The sequence below is a fragment of the Ahaetulla prasina genome, chromosome 5, assembly GCF_028640845.1.
Source record: "Ahaetulla prasina isolate Xishuangbanna chromosome 5, ASM2864084v1, whole genome shotgun sequence".
Taxonomy (NCBI): Eukaryota; Metazoa; Chordata; class Lepidosauria; order Squamata; family Colubridae; genus Ahaetulla; species Ahaetulla prasina.
Genome location: NC_080543.1, coordinates 122,769,716 through 122,788,834, shown reverse-complemented (window position 1 = coordinate 122,788,834; position 19,119 = coordinate 122,769,716). Strand labels below are relative to the sequence as shown.

At 41.9% G+C, this 19,119-nt stretch overlaps 1 protein-coding gene across 1 annotated transcript in view; it reads right to left on the bottom strand.

Moving 5' to 3' along the window:
- KLF12 (KLF transcription factor 12) overlaps positions 1 to 19,119 on the bottom strand; it is a 321,201-nt gene that overhangs the window by 32,568 nt on the left and 269,514 nt on the right. Inside the window, exon 7 of the mRNA XM_058186266.1 lies at positions 10,023 to 10,180. Coding sequence (XP_058042249.1) covers positions 10,023 to 10,180 — 158 coding nt within the window. The remainder of the gene's footprint in view (positions 1 to 10,022; positions 10,181 to 19,119) is intronic.

Sequence of the window (19,119 nt, the reverse complement as noted above, 5' to 3'; positions counted from 1 at the left end):
GTGTGCTGCAGCCCACATGAATATGTGGAACCTGCTCTAAAGAAAGAGCAGAAAATCTCCAGAATGAAGACCAGCCCTGAAGGATTAGCCAACGAGAATGACTTGTCTCCAGTCTGTCAAATCAAGGGATTAGCAGGCAAGACAATTTCTAAAAGCTGAGTAGACAAAGCGTATTAAGACAACAAAAGGCGCTTAAAGGTCACCGAAGAAGGAGAACTGACTTCTCCTGTCTCTGGCCGTGAGTTTTTACCTGGACTCCCATCTTTTCAATGCACAAAGGTCGGAACAAAGACTAGTAATGACAGGTGCCATTTCTTATTCAAATAATATCTGGAGTAACCGCGGCGTCGCAGGAATGCAAGGTTTGAACAGGCTCAGACTAAACAAAATGCCAACGTTCTCCTTTTCAAGCAGCAACTCCAAGGTATGAAAAATGAGACACGAAGGGCAGGGCCATCGCGCTTGGAGCAGAGTCTTGTGTGCAAGCAAGTCTCCACAGTAACTTTCCTCTGTAGCCCACCTGCCATGTGGGAACAACAGCAGACCGCGACTGCCGTAAGGATGAGAAGAAGGATAACGGCAACCCAAAGCACAACCCAGAGACTATCATTCCCGCTCAGTTTATGACCCAATTTTGCAAGAACGAAGTGGCTGCTGGTTCCTCTTTCTTTAGCTTGTATACAGTAGTGGCCAAAATTGGGGAAACATTTTGGGAAAAGTGTATTTTTTAAAACTAGCTAATAACACCACTTTTGTTTTTTTGCAGTAGTACCTTAAAATTATATATCAATGGAAAGATAATTCAATCAAGAATGTAATGCAATCACTTTTATGAAGGACTTGCTGTTAGAATAGCAGTTACAGTATAAAGAAGTCAATGGGGAGTCCAGATTCGTTTAACAACTGTGTTACTAACTTAACAAATGCAAGGATTCGCTTAATGACTAGGGCAGGAAAAATCATAAAATGGGGCAAACTCACTTAACCAATGTTTCACTTAGCAGCATAAATTTTGGGCTCAGTTGTGACCGTAATTCAGGGACTACCTGTATTATAGAAATGACATTGCTGAAAGTCACTACAAGTTTGTATAGTTCGGAGTATACAAGAAGAAGGAGAAGGCCGAAGCTGCCTTTGTCCGAAGCCTTCCTGCCTGGTGCTCTTTGGTACCCCTCTTCCACCTGCCCTCTGCCGGGAAAGGAGCCCCAAAGTTGCCAAGGGATTCCTTGGAGGAGGAGCGAAGAGTGGCTGAGGAACATGGGTCCAGGAGTGAGAAATTTCCTGACAGTTAGAACAATTAATCAGTAGAACAACTTGTCTCCAGAAGTTGTGGGCGCTCCATCCCTGGAGGTTTTGAAGAAGAGATTGGACAGCCATTTGTCTGGAATGGTAAGCGGATGACTAGAAGACCTCCAAGGGCCCTTCCAGCTCTATTCTGAATTGAGTGAGATGGGCTGGTTCTGTTTTATGCAAAGTTCCTAATAAAGGTCAAAGGGTTGTAATAAGATAGGAAGTAGGAAGTATGCAGTGGAATATCCCAAGGCTCTGTTTTAGGCCCAGTACTCTTCAACATCTTCATCAATGACTTGGACGAGGGGATAGATGCGGAACTCATCAAATTTGCAGATGACACCAAGCTGGCAGGAAAAGCCAACACTCCAGAACAAAGGCTCAAGATACAGAAAGATCTTGACAGACTAGAACATTGGGCGCTATCTAACAAAATGAAATTCAGCAGTGAAAAAAGTAAGGTTCTACATTTAGGCCAAAAAAACCAAAATGCACAGGTACCGTATATGTGGTACCTTGCTCAATAGTAGTAACTGTGAGAGGGATCTTGGAGTCCTAGTGGACAACCATTTAGATATGAGCCAGCAGTGTGCAGCAGCTGCCAAAAAAGCCAACACGGTTCTGCATAAACAGAGGGATAGAATCAAGATCACGTGAAGTGTTAATGCCACTTTATAATGCCTTGGTAAGGCCACACTTGGAATATTGCTTCAGTTTTGGTCGCCACGATGTAAAAAAGATGTTGAGACTCTAGAAAGAGTGCAGAGAAGAGCAACAAAGATGATTAGGGGACTGGAGGCTAAAACATATGAGGAACGGTTGCAAGAACTGGGTATGTCTAGTTTAATGAAAAGAAGGACTCGGAGAGACATGATAGCAGTGTTCCAATATCTCAGGGGTTGCCACAAAGAATAGGGAGTCAAACTATTCTCCAAAGCACCTGAGGGTAGAACAAGAAGCAATGGGTGGAAACTAATCAAGGAGAGATGCAACTTAGAACTAAGGAGAAATTTCCTGACAGTTAAAACAATTAATCAGTAGAACAACTTGCCTGCAGAAGTTGTAAATACTCCAACACTGGAAATTTTGAAGAAAATGTTGGATGACCATCTGACTGAGATGGTGTAGGGTTTCCTGCCTGGGCAGGGGGTTGGACTAGAAGACCTCCAAGGTCCCTTTCAACTCTGTTATTATTATTATTATTATAAGATGTGTGAAAATAGTGAAGAAGCTCAAACAGAGCAGGACCAGTGAGCAAAGCCTTCTGCTTCGAGTTTGTTTCTCTGAGGAGCGCAACTTTCAAGTTTGGGCTAAAATTCAGACCAATCATGGAAAGTGTTCCCTTCTTTCTGTTGGTTTACAGGCCATCACGTACTTTGTCAAAACCTTTGCTCTGAATTCCACTGAGATCTTCATGCCAGTTCTCATTGGCTGAATCTTCCACTGTTACAGCCTAGGATCACTGATGATGCTACATAAATAAAATCAGGGGTAAAATGAAAAATTTATGACTACCGGTTCTGGGGGGTGGGAAAATGTGACCGGGTGGGCGTGGCCAACTTTTTTTTTTTTTACTTTTAAAAGCATTTTTTTCTACAACCTCTTCGGCCAAAGAGGTTGTAGAAAAAATGCTTTTAAAGGGTTCTGATGATCCCAGCTAAGCCATGTGATCATCAAAGGCTTTTAAAAAAAAAACTTTTAAAAGCATTTTTTCGGTGGAAGAAAAAATGCTTTTAAAAGTAAAAAAAACCTCTGATGATCGCGCGGCTCAGCAGGGGCGGGGGGGGGGGTAGGGATTTTTGCTACTGGTTCTCCAAACCACCCGCCGCCATTGCTACCGGATCAGGCAATCCGGTCCGAATCGGGAGCATTTCACCCCTGAATAAAATGCTCCTTGGGAAGAATACTGCAACGGAACTGAAAAGTTAATCCTAATGATTCTTTTAAATCAGGATTGGCATGAGAATCTGTCTTAATATCTACTAGTTCTACCATTATAGCTTCAGGTGAAGATCTCCGCTTCTGCAAGGCTCCATTGCTAGCAATAAAAAGCATCTGCAGAGTCAAAGCAACCAACTTTTTTTTACTATGATGTTTAGCAGAAAGGAACTTAGGCATTGTTGGAGTGACCAATTTACTTCTGATCTGCAGCTGTGGGTTATTAATACATATTACTGCTCAAGGCTTGAATTGGTACATTTTCAAGGGAGAAGAAGTTTCAAGAATTTGGTAGGTTTCTTTGAGTAGCTTAGTCTTTCTGTCTCTTTTTTCTGCCTTCACCAGAAGCTATAATGGTAAAAAATACTATATATTAAGATAAGTCCTGGTTTAAAAGAACAATTAGGACTAACTTTTCAGTTCCGTTGCAGTATTCCTCGCAAGGAGCATGTTATTTAATTCGCCCTAAACTATAAAGGTGTTGATATTTCTACTTTAGTGGTGTTGTGGGATGGGGTTGTGCCAAATACGCAACATGGCAGTTGTGGCACTGTCTTTGAAGCCGCATCTCTTGTTTCTATGGGACAAGACTGCACAAGTGTACAACGAAGCCATTGCCAAGCATCTGAATTTTGATCACATGATCATGGGGATGCTACAAAGGTCGTACGTGTGAAAATGGTCACAAGCAGAGGTGATATTCAGCCAGTTCATACCGGTTTGCTCGAACCGGTAGCGGAAATCGCCGGTGGGCCCGCCCACCTGGCCCAGCACTATGTCATCCTATTTAGGCATGTTTTTGAGTCCAGGCGCATGCACAGAAGGCACACACATCAGCAAAGCACATGCATTGAATACCGGGCGCATGCGTGGATGGGGCGCATGCGAGTGAAGCATGCACAAGCCTCTCACATTTGCAACCCGGTAGGGAAAGTAAGTGAATAACACTTCTGGTCACAAGTTACTTTTTTCAGGGCTGTTCTAACTTCGAATCGTCACTAAATGGGCTGTTGTAAGTCAAGGACCACTTGTGCTGACAAGGAGCTCTTCCCACGAGAGAGGCAGGATCAACAGAGACCACGTTTTGTGCCTGAGTCTTTGGGAACCCTTTTGCCTAAACTTCCCAAATTACTATTAGGGGAGTAGTCACTTTCACTAATGGGTAGAAACTGAAGCTACGCCGACAAAACGTAAGCGTAACCATTCGTAAGAGTTTCTCCTTTCGAAACAAGATCGCAGATTTTTTTTAATTCACATCTCTTCCACAACTGACTTTACACGTGATGAAAGAATATACAAATGAGAAAACAGAAGGCAGGATATTTGTGACTCATAATTCCTCGCTTACGGAGGGGCGTTGATGTGTCACACTTGTGTTTATTGTTAGCGTGCACCCTCTTGTGGATCAGGTGAAAATTACAAAAGGAGGCATTGCTCAACCCCAACCGTCTGAAGGGAGAAGATAGCCATGCTAGTCTTCTACAGCTACATTTGAATAGCAGCAGAACGATACGTTTTGTGAAGCCATATGAACTTGGGGGCAGCAGACCACTCCTTCTCAACTGTCTCTGTTAACCCTAACTCTCTTCTGCTATAGCAATATCGTGTTACTCATGTCACTAAGGCTTGTTCATAGACAACCTCACCCCATCAAACTTTTTTTTTTTATTTGCATTTATATCCCGCCCTTCTTTGAAGACTCAGGGCGGCTTACACTATGTTAAGCAATAGTCTTCATCCATTTGTATATTATATACAAAGTCAACTTTATTGCTCCCAATAATCTGGGTCCTCATTTTACCTACCTTATAAAGGATGGAAGGCTGAGTCAACCTTGGGCCTGGTGGGACTTGAACCTGCAGTAATTTCAGGCAGCTGTGTTAATAACAGACTGTCTTAGCAGTCTGAGCCACCAGAGGCCCTTGATTGATCTATAAAAATGGTCAGGAGGATCGTAACTGGTTAGCACTTGAACGGGAACCAACTATTTGGTTTCTTGACAAGGAAAATATATGGACATTAAGAGTCCCAAAAACATATTCTCTTAGCTAAGGATGTCACTCGTACCAACAGAACAACAGAATAAGAGAGCTGGGTTGAGTCTTACAGGTCTTCTAATCCAGCACCCTGCTTAAGCAGGAGATCCTAGACCAGTGATGGATAACCTTTTGGCACCGAGTGCCGAAACTGGACCGTGCGTGCACCGGAGCACCGGAAAAGCAGCTGGTGACGGTAAGCGTGCCCATAGAGAGGGCTCTATGTGCCACCTCTGGCACGCGTGCCATAGGTTCGCCATCACGGTCCTAGATCATTTCAGTTCTAAAAAAGTCCAAATCACTTCTTAAAAATCTCCAGTGATGGAGCACCCACAACTTCTAGAGGCAAGCGGTTCCATTCATTAATTACTCTCACTTTCAGAGGATTTCTCTCTGGTCCTTCTACTTGGAGAAGAGGGATTGAACCTTACAATCTTCTGCACGTGAAGGAAGACAGCTTTCTAGTTAACATGAATCCCACCAGTTTTTTTTCAGAGGTTTGAGAGTCAAGTTCCTCATCCATCAGACAACGTGTCCTTAGAAGTAGCTGCTTTGTAATTCCAAGGAGAAGCAACTGGTGTTTCTCTGGATCATTTCAGGGGCGGTCCTCTGATATTACAAATATATTCAGGTGCATGATTGTTTCAAAATATACAAAACATATCCTTTCTTATGTAACTTTTAGCAATGGCTAACCTACAATCCCAGACTGTATACAAGTCTATAGTGAAGCAACAGAAACTTCAGTAATCTGTTTTCTTCTATTTCTCCTTACATGCAGAGCTGTCCTAATTCATTTATCCCTGGTCCATAGGATCATAAAATAATAATAATTGACTCATTCCACTCAGGAAAGAAAGACAACAGTAGTTTCCATACATCTGAATCCACATCATTTATACGGGAGATATTTTAGAATTTAGACTAGAATACAGCTGGAAGGGACCTTGGAGGTCTTTTAGTCCAGCCCCCTGCTCAAACGGGAAAAGCTGTACTATTTCAGAAAAGTGACTGTCTAGTGTCTTCTTAAAAATCTTTAAATTTTCAATCACAAATGGCCTACAGAAGATAAAATAACCTTTATTGTCATTTTTTTTTAATTGTGAGCACACTGGCACACATTAAAAATGAAATTCTGTTGCCTGCTCTCAAAAGAAAGTATATATCTATCCATACATATACATAACACACATATACACATACTATATACACGCATACACACATATAGATATAGATATTGGTATATATATACACACACACATTGATCACTGCCCATTTTGAATACATAGCGGAAAGCGGAAAGTTGAGAGTTCACAAGTTGATGTTATATGGAACAAAACTAAACTGTGACTGATGTTCTGCTTTCGATACCAGAAAGTCTCCTCCCAAAAGGTAACAAGGTTGTGAAGAGGATGTGTGACGTCCCAGACAATACCGCGGGCCCAGCTCAAACATCGCTTATATCAGTGGTGAAATGTAAAATTTGTTACTACCGGTTCTGTGGGCGTGGCTTGGTGTGTGGAGGGTAATGTGAATGGGTGGGTGTGGCCAACTTTTTTTTTTTTACTTTTAAAAGCATTTTTTCTACAACCTCTTCGGTTGAAGAGGTTGTAAAAAATGCTTTTAAAGGGTTCTGACAATCCCAGTTGAGCTGCGCGATCATCAGAGGCTTTTTTTTTTACTTTTAAAAGCATTTTTTTGGCCGAAGGGCATGGGCAGGGGAGGGGCAGGGATTTTTGCTACCGGTTCTCCGAACCACCCGCCACCATCGCTACTGGATCAGGCGATCCGGTCTGAACCGGGAGCATTTCACCCCTGGCTTATATGCTGTATGCATATAAGTGAATCTATTTCCTTTTACTCATTTAACCTATGGAACATTTGTACATACTGCATATCACCTTTCAGCTCCTTAGGACGTCATTAAACATTTTGGCCTACAAAAAATGAGCTGTTCGGATCTAAGCAAGTTAAAGTATTTTTCTACAACCTCTTCGGTTGAAGAGGTTGTAAAAAATGCTTTTAAAGGGTTCTGACAATCCCAGTTGAGCTGCGCGATCATCAGAGGCTTTTTTTTTTACTTTTAAAAGCATTTTTTTGGCCGAAGGGCATGGGCAGGGGAGGGGCAGGGATTTTTGCTACCGGTTCTCCGAACCACCCGCCGCCATCGCTACTGGATCAGGCAATCCGGTCTGAACCGGGAGCATTTCACCCCTGGCTTATATGCTGTATGCATATAAGTGAATCTATTTCCTTTTACTCATTTAACCTATGGAACATTTGTACATACTGCATATCACTTTTCAGCTCCTTAGGACGTCATTAAACATTTTGGCCTGCAAAAAATGAGCTGTTCGGATCTAAGCAAGTTAAAGTATATTTTAGTAGGAACAAGTCTGCTCATTGGCTCGTTTATTAGATTATATCAATTTTGACTAGATGCACTATACTTATAAAGAGATCCTTATTTAGGCTTTTTTAATCTTTTCTCCTGCTCCCAAACTTAACAAGTTCCTACCTGCCAACGCAATTTTGTTTTACGAGACCTAAATAAAAAAAAAAAAAAAAGGCAGGTCCCTGAAATCTTCTTCCAAGTTTGAGTACCCTGACCCTCAAGCACAGAACTACTGATTGATTTTTTTTTGTACTTAATTGGCTGTAAAAAGACTGCTGATTGTGAAGCAAACTTTCAAATGCAGGTGATTAAAATAATTTTATGTATCCCGTGATGTTTTCATGAGAGCCTTCTGGTAAAACTGAGCTGTTGGATTGGCAATTGGGAGTCCAAACATTTGTACATCAAATTAAGCTCTTCTGAGGAGCAAGGAGGAATGACTAAGCTCAGGACTGCTCAGGAGAAAGTCTCCAAGGGAAGGCCAATGGAGCCACAGGACCTATGGAACGCATGGACGTTCTTTGTTCCTGCAGGGTAACTTAAAGCTGTTAGAAGTCAAGGGAACAGGGATGGGTTGCTTCATGTCGATCCTTCTCTGTCACACCGCCATGGGGAGTTCATCGCTTTTCTGGTTTTGTAAGAGGGAGTGGGGCTAACCACAAGGAGAGATGCAAACTGCTTTCTCACACACTGAAGGCCCCAGGGGCTTGCCGTTCTTTTCCTGGTACAAAATCTCCAGCCCAGATTTTGTCTGAAAAGGACCTGGGAATGCAGTGTTCAGTTTCTGTGCCAGGTCACCTTGGGGTTCCTGAAACCTTATCAACGGGACCCATCAAGAGCCGACGAGCTAGACTGCTCGCCATCTATGGCACCCTTCTATGTGAGGGCTTTCTGGCAGTCCAGCTCCAACTCAGGTCCTGATGTAGACAGAGATGGAGAGATCACCCAGAATCCCTTCCAGATTGAGACAATCCTCTTCAGTAACCCATAAGCCCTCCAGATGGAAGGAAATTCTCAGGGCTTTGCTTAAAGGGAGGAGCCCTGTTGGTGAAGGACATAAGGAGCAACCTCAGGCATGCTTCTGAAAAGAGTACAAATGTATTGGTGCATCCTATCTTCTTTCACCTAACTGTGATGCACTGAAAGGAACTGGGCCCCTTCTGATGGCTCTGGAGAAGCATCCTAATGTGAGCCCACCTGAGATCAGTCAACCATGAGAATGAGCAACCGTCAATTGATGTAATGTGGTTAGTCAGCCTATGCTTTAACAACGTTTTTAATCGGTCGCAGTCCTGAGGTTTTCCCACTCATCTCAAATACCATCCTATCCGGAGAATGCAAATCCATCCAAAATAGCCAGAGATTTTTGAATATTGCCCAAAAATCACTTCTGGTGGTTTAGGTGGCTCTTTAAGTTTGATAAATTAATAGATGATAGATAGGTAGGTAGTAGATAGATAGATAGATAGATAGATAGATAGATAGATAGATAGATAGATAGATAGATAGATAGATAGATAAATAGATGGATGGATGGATGGATGGATGGATGGATAGATAGATAGATAGATAGATAGATAGATAGATAGATAGATAGATAGATAGATAGATAGATGGATAGATGATAGGAGATAGGACAGAATAGGTAGGTAAATAGGTAGGTAGGTAGATGGGTAAGTAGACAGACAGACAGACAGACAGACAGACAGACAGACAGACAGACAGACAGATGATAGATAGATAGATAGATGATAGATAGATGATAGGCGATAGGATAGGTAGATAGGTAAATAGGTAGGTAGACAGATAGGTAGATAGATGGAGATCGATCTATCTATCCATCCATCCATCCATCCATCCATCCATCCATCCATCCATCCATCCATCCATCCATCCATCCATCCATCCATCCATCCATCCATCCATCTATCTATCTATCTATCTATCTATCTATCTATATTGGGGCAGCGGAATCCTTCTCAGTGCCTGGAGGAATGGATACAGAATGGACACCAATTACCATTTTTTTCTCCTGAACTGAACTGATGTCCACCTAGAATGTCACTAGAGATAACCACAAGGAACCATCTAGACTAGAGCAAGAAAATCACAAGAAATTTATCCAGATTCCTGACTGCATTTGAGCCCTTCATCTTAGTTGACAGTACATCCCCTGTTTCTCCACCTTTACAGAAAAATACTGGAAACCTTGGTTGCTAGGATTACATGGCGGGTGGGAATTACTGAGAGAATTGTATTGTATGGAATTCTGTCCAGCTCTTCAATCACCACTGAATTCATGGCTGCAAATGTTCACTACTGTCACATGTATTTATGGCAACAGCATTGCTGGAGTTGCTCACCTGTGTGGGTCCTCCGATGAGCCTTCAGGTGGGAACTTTTCGTGTAAACCTTATTGCACCCTTCAAAATCACACCTGTGGATGCGGCGCTTTCGAGAGTCCGGCGATTCAGACCGTCTCTGGCGTCTTGTGCTCTCAATACTAAACGGTGAAATTGAACTGTGAAATAGAAGGAAAATAGGAAGTCAGAATGTTGATTCCCTTTGCACAGATAATACTCAACCCCCCTGGTGGCCTCAATGGTACATAGAGTACATACATACATACATACATACATATATATAAAATTTTATTTATTTTCTTTGACATACATAAGTGCTTAGTGAACAGTGTATTGTGTGGGTCAATTTACTTTATACACAATACTCATAACAATAATAATAATACCATTTAGGTATACATGATGATAATCTTTCAACTTCTAACATTTACGTATACATAGTAATTATAATGTATTATATTATGGCTCAGTGGCTAAGATGCTGATCTTGTCAATCGAAAGGTCGGCAGTTCAGCGGTTCGAATCCCTAGTGCCGCGTTAACGGGGTGAGCTCCCGTGACTTGTCCCAGCTTCTGCCAACCTAGCAGTTCGAAAGCAGGTAAAAATGCGTGTAGATAAAATAGGGACCACCTTTGGTGGGAAGGTAACAGCATTCCGTGCACCTTTGGCAGTTAGTCATGCCAGCCACATGACCACGGAGACGTCTTCGGACAGGACTGGCTCTTCAACTTTGAAACGGAGATGAGCACCGCCCCTTAGAGTCAGGAACGACTAGCACATATGTGTGAGGGGAACCTTTTACCTTTTATACATAATGATATTTTCCCAATTTCTACTTTCTACCTCTATTTTCTAACCCTTAATAAAGCAATTCCCATATTAGGAAGTATTATGTATCTATCCATCATCTCTTGCCCTTTTTAATATTTTGTCAAAAAGCCAATAAGAGTTGAAATATTTGTCAAATTTGATTTGTCAAATCTCAGAGAGAGTACTTAGTGACCAGATGACTGCAAAGAAATATGATCCTCCCATTCCTTCCCACCATCCTGCCAGAACCAATGAAAAGTTAAACGTCTTCAAGGAAACACCCAGAAAGCTCATTTGCCTTTTGAAAAAGCACCTTTGGGACAACTGTTCCAAACTGGATGACTGAGAATCTCCACAGACACTTTGAAATGGGTGAAATGGGTGACAAAAGCCAGCAAGCTTATTCTCCAAAGAATGAATACAAATCACAATACGGTTTTCACTGACTCTTCTTAACACTCTCACAATTTTCTCAGCGCACTTTTCTTTAATGACAGAGATTCCTGAAACATATGGATACATGACACAAAGTGGTGGGTTCCAAATTTTTTAACAACTCTGCTGGGTGGGTGTGGCTGGGTAGGCGTGGCTGGAGGGGGTCATGTGACTGAGTGGGCATGGCCAACTCTACATCATTTGTGTGACTGATACCTGTATGAGACAGGCATGGTTGGGGAAGGAATCCAGGGGTCTCCGGTGAAAAGAAAGATACAACCTGTTTGTGTATATGTGTGTATATGTTTGTGTGTGTGAGAGAGAGAGAGAGAAGAGAGAGGGAGAGAGAGAGAGAAACTGCGCCAAGCTAGACTGGGAAAGCTGGCTGCAAGAGGAAGAGAAGCTAGCTAAGCTGTTTCGGGGTGTATTTCAGGCCATTCTCAGGCCTTTTTTCAGGCTGTTTTCAGACCATTTTCAGGCTGTTTTTAGGCCGTTTTTCGGACTGATTTTGGCCGGAAAAACGGCCTTTTTTGTGGGCATTTTCGGGCTGTTTTCAGGCTGATTTTCAGGCCGATTTTGGCTGGAAAAATGGCTTGAAAAACGCCCTGAAAAATGGGTGGGGGAGGTGCCAGACGGTGGTCTGATTTGCCGGTTCTCCAAACCATGCAGAATCGGAACTAGTGGTTCGGGTGAACCGGTCCGAACCGACAGGATCCCACCTTTGGTGACACGTACCTCCTCACTTTGTAAACTGTATCCTGGGTCACTATAGGTAGTCCTCAGCTTATGACCCCAATGGAACCCAAAGTTTCTGTTCTCTAAGCGAGACAGCTGTTCAGTGAATTTTGCCCCATCTTACGACTTTTCTTGCCATAGTTGTTAAACGAATCGCTGCCGTTTTTCAGTCAATAATAGGGTGCTGCAGTGAATCTGGCTTCCCCATTGACTTTGCTTGTCCAAAGGTCGCAAACTGAGATCATATGACCTCTGAGACCCTGCAACCATCATAAATATGAAACAGATCCCCAGACTCCAAATTTTGATCATGTGATCAGGGGGTTGCTGCAATGGTTCTAAGCGTGGAAAATGGTCGTAAATCATTTTTTTTCATGCCATCATAACTTCGAAACAGTCACTAAACAAACAGTTGAAAGTCAAGGACTATCTGTAACCTTCTCCAAGTTCCTGCCATCTTGGGAGATAATTTTACTCATCCCAGGGATGAATCCTACACTTGTTCCCTTTCTCTGAAGCCTTTAGGACAGGGGTGTCAAATTCGATTTCATTGAGGGCCGCATCAGGATTGTGTCTGACTTCAGAGGGCCAGGATGGGGCATGGACGGGGTGGGCATGGCCATGGTGGGTGTGGCCAGCTCAATGTCACTCATGCTGGGGGGCACCTGTGGTGGCCAAATGCTAAGGCAGGACTTCCCTGAGACACTTCCTCACTCTCATTATAATCTCTTCCCTCCCTCCCTCCCTCCCTCCCTCCTTTTCTTCTTTTTCCTTCCCTCTTCATTCTCCTTTCTTCTTCCTTCCCCACTTCCCTTATTTTTCCTTCTTTGCTCTCTTCCCATCTTCCCTTCTTTTTCTTTGTCCTTCCTCTTTCCCTTTCTCCTTTCCTGTCCCTTCTTGCACACTCAAATGCAAAAGGGGAAACATTTCTCCATTTGTTTTGTTTTTAGTTTGTTTTGCTAGGCCTCTGCCAGCGAAAACGGAGTGCCCTCCCCACGCCAAGCTCCATTTTCACTGGTAGTGGCCCCGCGGGCTGCTCCTTTACTGTTTCCAGGCCAGTCCCATGAGCCTTGAGTTTGACATCCCTGCTTTAGGAGAATTACAGATCTTTTGTGTCCACACTTCTGTTCTTCTCTGTAAAATAATAATAATTAGATTTTAGCCTTCCCCAACTTGGGCCTTGTGCATGAATTTGTGATTGACTGTGATTCCAGATGATGGGCACCCAATCAAAGACGGAGGGTGTGTTCCATGGCCATTTTAATTAAGTGCAATAATTACAGCTAATCGTTTCAAGCTGAAGATTTCCATTCTTCCACTAGATGGAGAAAAAACCCTTCCGAAGAGTGGAAGATTCCAGGCAGCTGCTGAACAAGCTTCCGTCCCTCTTTTAACTGACGGCATTTCTTTTCCTGCCAAAGGTTTCTTTCTTTGTTTGCCTGGTGAAATCACCTGGATTTCACAGGCTTTGGTTCCCTGCAGGTGACACGGACAATGGCTTTACTCTGCTTTAAAGCTTGCCGTGTGTCTGTCTGAAGAGGAAAACAAATCTTAATAGGTTGTGTGATTTCTTTTCTTTTTTGGCCAAAGTTGATGATAAATAAAATATAATAAGTTCACTTGGTTTTGGAGCAACAAACAAATACTACCTGACTCTGTGGTCTCTTCCCAAAATCCCCAAAGCTATAGTGACCAGACGTCCCGCTTTTGGCGGGACAGTCCTGCTTTTTAATAATTTGTCCCGCGTCCCACGGCAATTCCAAAAAGTCCCAATTTTTTTTTGTTTCACTCCCATTCTGAAAATGGGAGGCGGCAACGCAAGAGGAGGAGGCGGAGAAGGGGGAGTGGCGGAGAAGGGGGCGCGAGAGGGAGGAGAGACGCCGCTTGACTTCACCCGAGAGGAAGAGAAGAGCCGAGAGGAGAGCCGAGCCTGCCTGGAAGAGCTGAGAGGAGAGCCGAGCCTGCCTGGAAGAGCTGAGAGGAGAGCCGAGCCTGCCTGGAAGAGCAGAGAAGCAGCAGCCGCTCCTCCTCCTTCAAGCAGGTGGCAAGACTCAGTGCGCATGCGCAGCTCACCCCTGTCAATGGTGTCCCGCTTTGCCGTCGCTGAAATCTGGTCACTTTACCTAAAGCTTTAACCAAAAACTGTCTACTATTGACCTCACCCCATTCCTAAGAGGTCTGTAAGTATTTAAGAGCACAAGCGTGCCTACCGTTCCTGTCCTATTGTTTCCCTCCATTATATCCAATTAATATAGTTATTACATACTTATGCTTATATATATGCTTATATATGGTATAGTTATCTCATGCTTATGCTTATATATACTGTTGTGACAAAATAAATAATAAATAAATAAATAAAATAAATGTTTGTGTGTATTTCCTACATGATTTTGGTTTCATTGCAAAGAAATCTACCTTTGCTCGTACTTAGTGACGTATAAAACTTTAACGGAAACTGAATGTTCAGTGCAGAAATTCCCATACCTGGTAATGCAAAAGTGCTTTGGTGGGCCACATTCACTATGGTACCGTAAAACAAATTATTTAATTTGAATTATTGTCAAAGAAGACTCTTCCACTATGTCGGATTCAAATCTGATACAAATACAGAGAATGTTAAGAAGTGTGGGAAGTCCCCTCCCCACCTTCTAGAAGAATGAAATCTTTTGAGGAATATTTTAAAAAGGCAGATTATATTTCCCTAAATGAGAAATGGAGAAACATGTTTTTTTTTAGAGGCAGGAAGCAGAGTCACTCTTTCTTAATAGCCCCTCCCCTCCAACAGATATTTTGTGCCCATTAAGAAAGACTGGGCCAGCCTATCTACAAAACAAAAGACCTTCAGCTTCAGGGTGTGGGATTGAGAACAGGACATGACCCTTCAGGACATAATAGGATTAACCCACTACTATTTAGCAGAAGACACAGAGCTCACTACATTGCACAATCTCCTAAGGGTATTTCTGTCATTGCATCATCTCAGAGGAGTCCAAACTTCAACCAAATCTTGGAGCTCAGACAAACACCTAGGATTTCCATTTCCTCTTTTGCCTATAGAGCCAGCTATGACCCCTACATAACCCCTACATGACGCTACAGGAATCCAACAAGACCCAAAAGAATACATGTTCTTGCACAGGAACAGGAAGCTCAAGTGCAAAGCCCAAGAGAAGGTATAAATACCCCTCACTCTCAACTCCATTTTGTCAGCTGCCCAGAACCACAAACCCATGTGGTTCTGCTTCATCAATAAACCATCTTTCCAATCAGCCTCCATGTTTCCAACCTCTTTCTCCCAGCTTGGAATGGAACCAGATGACTATTTCTTCCAACAGAAGAGAAATGCAGAGTTCAAGGCACGAAGGTCATCTGGCCACCATCTTCGATAATAAAATGAAGCACAAACTCTGAAATGAAGTTTCTGCTGATATATGTGTAAGGCTATAAAAACGGATTTTTGCCCTACAAAAAATCCAGATGACCATTAGACAGAAAAAAAAGGAAGTATTTCCTATATCTGCAACCTTGTGGTCTCAGGATTTTTCACCACTGGTAGCCCAAAGAAGCAATTTTAAATTCTAAGCCCAGAGATGATTACAGCCCAAAGTTTGTTTTAGTATCTGATTTTAAGCATTTCTGGCAACCTGGAACAGTAAATAAACCTGGATGTAACTACATAAAGACAACCAAACAGCAATGAGGAAGCACTTTGATATTTTACAGCAACCTGACTGGTTATATTGACATTTCATTATTTGGTAATCTATGATTCCACAGAGAAATCAAATGTATTTGTATTTCTATTGTCTATTATTTGTGGTACTACAGGAGAAAAAAAATGCTAAAAGGAAATTTATCACTGCAATAAGATCTTGGGCATTATATTCACGGAGCATGATGTTCCCAGATTTTGACCTATGGAGTAATCTACACATCTGGTACAAATTTACAGTGATATATGTATCAAAACTGCATAGGTTTGGAAAAAAAATAGCCAGCTCTTTAGGCTCAGTCTCGTATAACGAGTGTTATAAATTCTCCAAAGTAGGACTGGGCAATTTATTACGATTTCTGGTTTGCCTCCAAGATCATGGAATCGCGAAACCCCCAAAGCTTGAGGCACATCATTCATCTTTTCACCTGGATTCCTGCAGTGAGAGCAAGAATGGAAAATTGCCTGGTTGAGTAATCTCCTCTCCTGCAGTGCAGCAAGGACAGAAAGACAAATCGAAGGCTACACAGCCAATCCTGACAAAATCAGGGCTTTTTTTCCCCCAATCAAGACCCTTCCTTCAAGGAGATCAGACTCGCTCCTGCTCCAATCTCATGGGGAAGCAATTTCAGTAATCTTCCCAGGTTTCATCATATTTACATACATATGATATGCAGGATGGTCACACATCCAGGTAACAAGTATTTTTACAATTGTTTTTATGGTTTGATTGTACACAATGCAGAGTCACGTTTCATGAAATGGATGGCTATATAAATAAGGTAGGTAGGTAGGTAGGTAGGTAGGTAGATAGATAGGTAGGCAGGCAGATGATAGATGGATGGATGGATGGATGGATGAAAGGTGGTGAAATCCATCAGGTTCTGACAGGTTTTGGAGAACTGGTAGCGGAAATTTTGAGTGGTTTGAAGAACCGGCAATTATCACCTCTGGCTGGTCTCAGAGTGGGGAGGAAATGGAGATTTTGCAATATCCTTCCCCCAGGAGTGGGGAGGGAATGGGGATTTTGCAGTATCCTTTCCCTGCTATGCCCACCAAGTCACACCATGCCCACCAAGCCACACCCACAGAACTGGTAGTAAAAAAAATTGGATTTCACCACTGGATGGATGGATGGATGGTTGGATGCAGTAGTGGGATTCAAATAGTTTAACAACCAGTTCTCTGCCCTAATGATTTCTTCAAACAACCAGTTCAAATTGCTCAGAAAGTTAACCACTGGTTCTCCCGAAGTGGTGCGAACGGGCTGAATCCCTTCACTGGTTGGATGGATGGATGAATAGATGATAGATAGCTAGATTACAGTAGTGGCCAAAATTGTGGAAACCTTTTGGGAAAAGTGCATTTTTGAGTTTGAGGGCTAATAACACCACTTTTTTTTTAAGTTTCAAGATAATCCTATTCCACTGCTGGAATGGCCTGGGAATAGCCCAGACCTTAACCCAATTGAAAATCTATGGAGCCCACTAAGGAAACTTGTCAGTCAGAAGCGACCCAGCAATAAAACCCAGTTAACAGAAGCCATCATTCAATCTTGGTTTCACATTAGAACAGCTGCAGAGCTAAAAGACTTGGTTTACTCCATGGGAAGACATTGTAAGGCTGTAATTCATGCGAAAGGTTACCTAGTTAAGTATTAACCGGCATGGTGATAATTTTTGTATATATCGTTTTTTCTATGTTGATCCTTTTTGTATATCTCGTTTCACTTTCCTTCCTTATACTGTAACTACTATTCTAATAGCAAATCCTTCATAAAAAATATTGCATTATGTTCTTGATTAAATTATCTTTCCATTGATATATAATTTTATGGTACTATGCCAAAAAAATTGGTGTTATTAGCTAGTTTTAGAAAATACGCTTTTTCTAAAAGGTTTCCACAATTTTGGCCCCTCCTGTAGATAGGATAGATAGATGATACATAGGATAAATGAAAAAGATGATAGATCAATCGATCGATCGATATGTATAATTAGCCAAGCACTTATTGACTGGAGGTGACAATGCAAAGGAAAATTAGTCTCATGTGGCTCTTTAAGTCAATTCAGGGACGTATGTCAAAGGATACTCTGTGTGTTGGGTCTCCTTTGACAATTAAAAGTATATTTACTGAACAATGCCAGGATTTTGAGTTAACTAGCCTGCACTTCAACACGACAGAACTAACTCACCCTTTTATTTCTCAACTGCAGAAAAAAATAAACAAGGAAGAAGAGCCTATTATTGACCTGGCTTTTTCCCCAAGAACAATCAACTATCTTGATTTAATTTTAAGCCACCTTTAAAAGCTCTTAATGCCTTGATTCCCTTGTTAGTGGTCTCCTAGGGAAAGTGTCTTCAGTCTCATTTGAAGAAGCATTGAAAGCTAGAGAACTGGACACCTCACTCATCCCCGGATACTGAGAGTGTCTGGTTGCCGTTATTATTACTAAACGCAATGAAGCCAATTGCTGAATTTAAGGGCAGAGAGGTGTTATTTTTTTCATACTGGCGCATTGTATGTTGCGTGACTTACTTTATGAAATGAAACAAGAATCAGATGCTGGTAGAGTGTGCTCATTCAACCTTTTTTATAGATCAGTAGGATCCATTGTGAAACTTTAATTTCATTCAATGAGAACAAATTGAAAGAAAAAAAAGATCAGAAAAGGCAAAAAGAGCCAAATCATCTGCAGAAAACTATATGGATCCATGCCTTGGATGTGATTTACTTTGAATTTGATCCAAAGAGTTGGTAGGATCCCAGGGAAAGAGAGAGTAGAGTAGAGTAGAGTAGAGTAGAGTAGAGTAGAGTAGAGTAGAGTAGAGTAGAGTAGAGTAGAGTAGAGTAGAATAGAACAAAAAATTTTATTGGCCAAGTGTGATTGGACACACAAGGAATTTGTCTTGGTGCATATGCTCTTGGTGTACATAAAAGAAAAGATACATTCATCAAGAATCTTAAGGTACAACACTTAATGATAGTCATAGGGTACAAATAAGCAATCAGGAAACAATATCAATATAAAGGATACAAGCAACAAAGTTACAGTCATAGGTGGAAGGAGATGGGTGATAGGAACGATGAGAAGATTAATAGTAGTGCAGACTTAGTAAATAGTTTGACAGTGTTGAGGGAATAGAATGGAATGGAATGGAATAGAATAGAATAGAATAGAATAGAATAGAATAGAATAGAATAGAATTCTTTATTGGCCAAGTGTGCAGCTGACCTATAGGGAACTCAGCAGTTTTCTGAGTTGGGGTCAAGAAAAGGGAAAAAGGAGAGACCAGGAAAATATATGATAACAGGTTGTATGACATCTGTATGTGCTACTCCCTATCCATTTATTGAGAATATTTCTTCATTTGCCCAACTCAAAGGCAAGCCTAAATAAA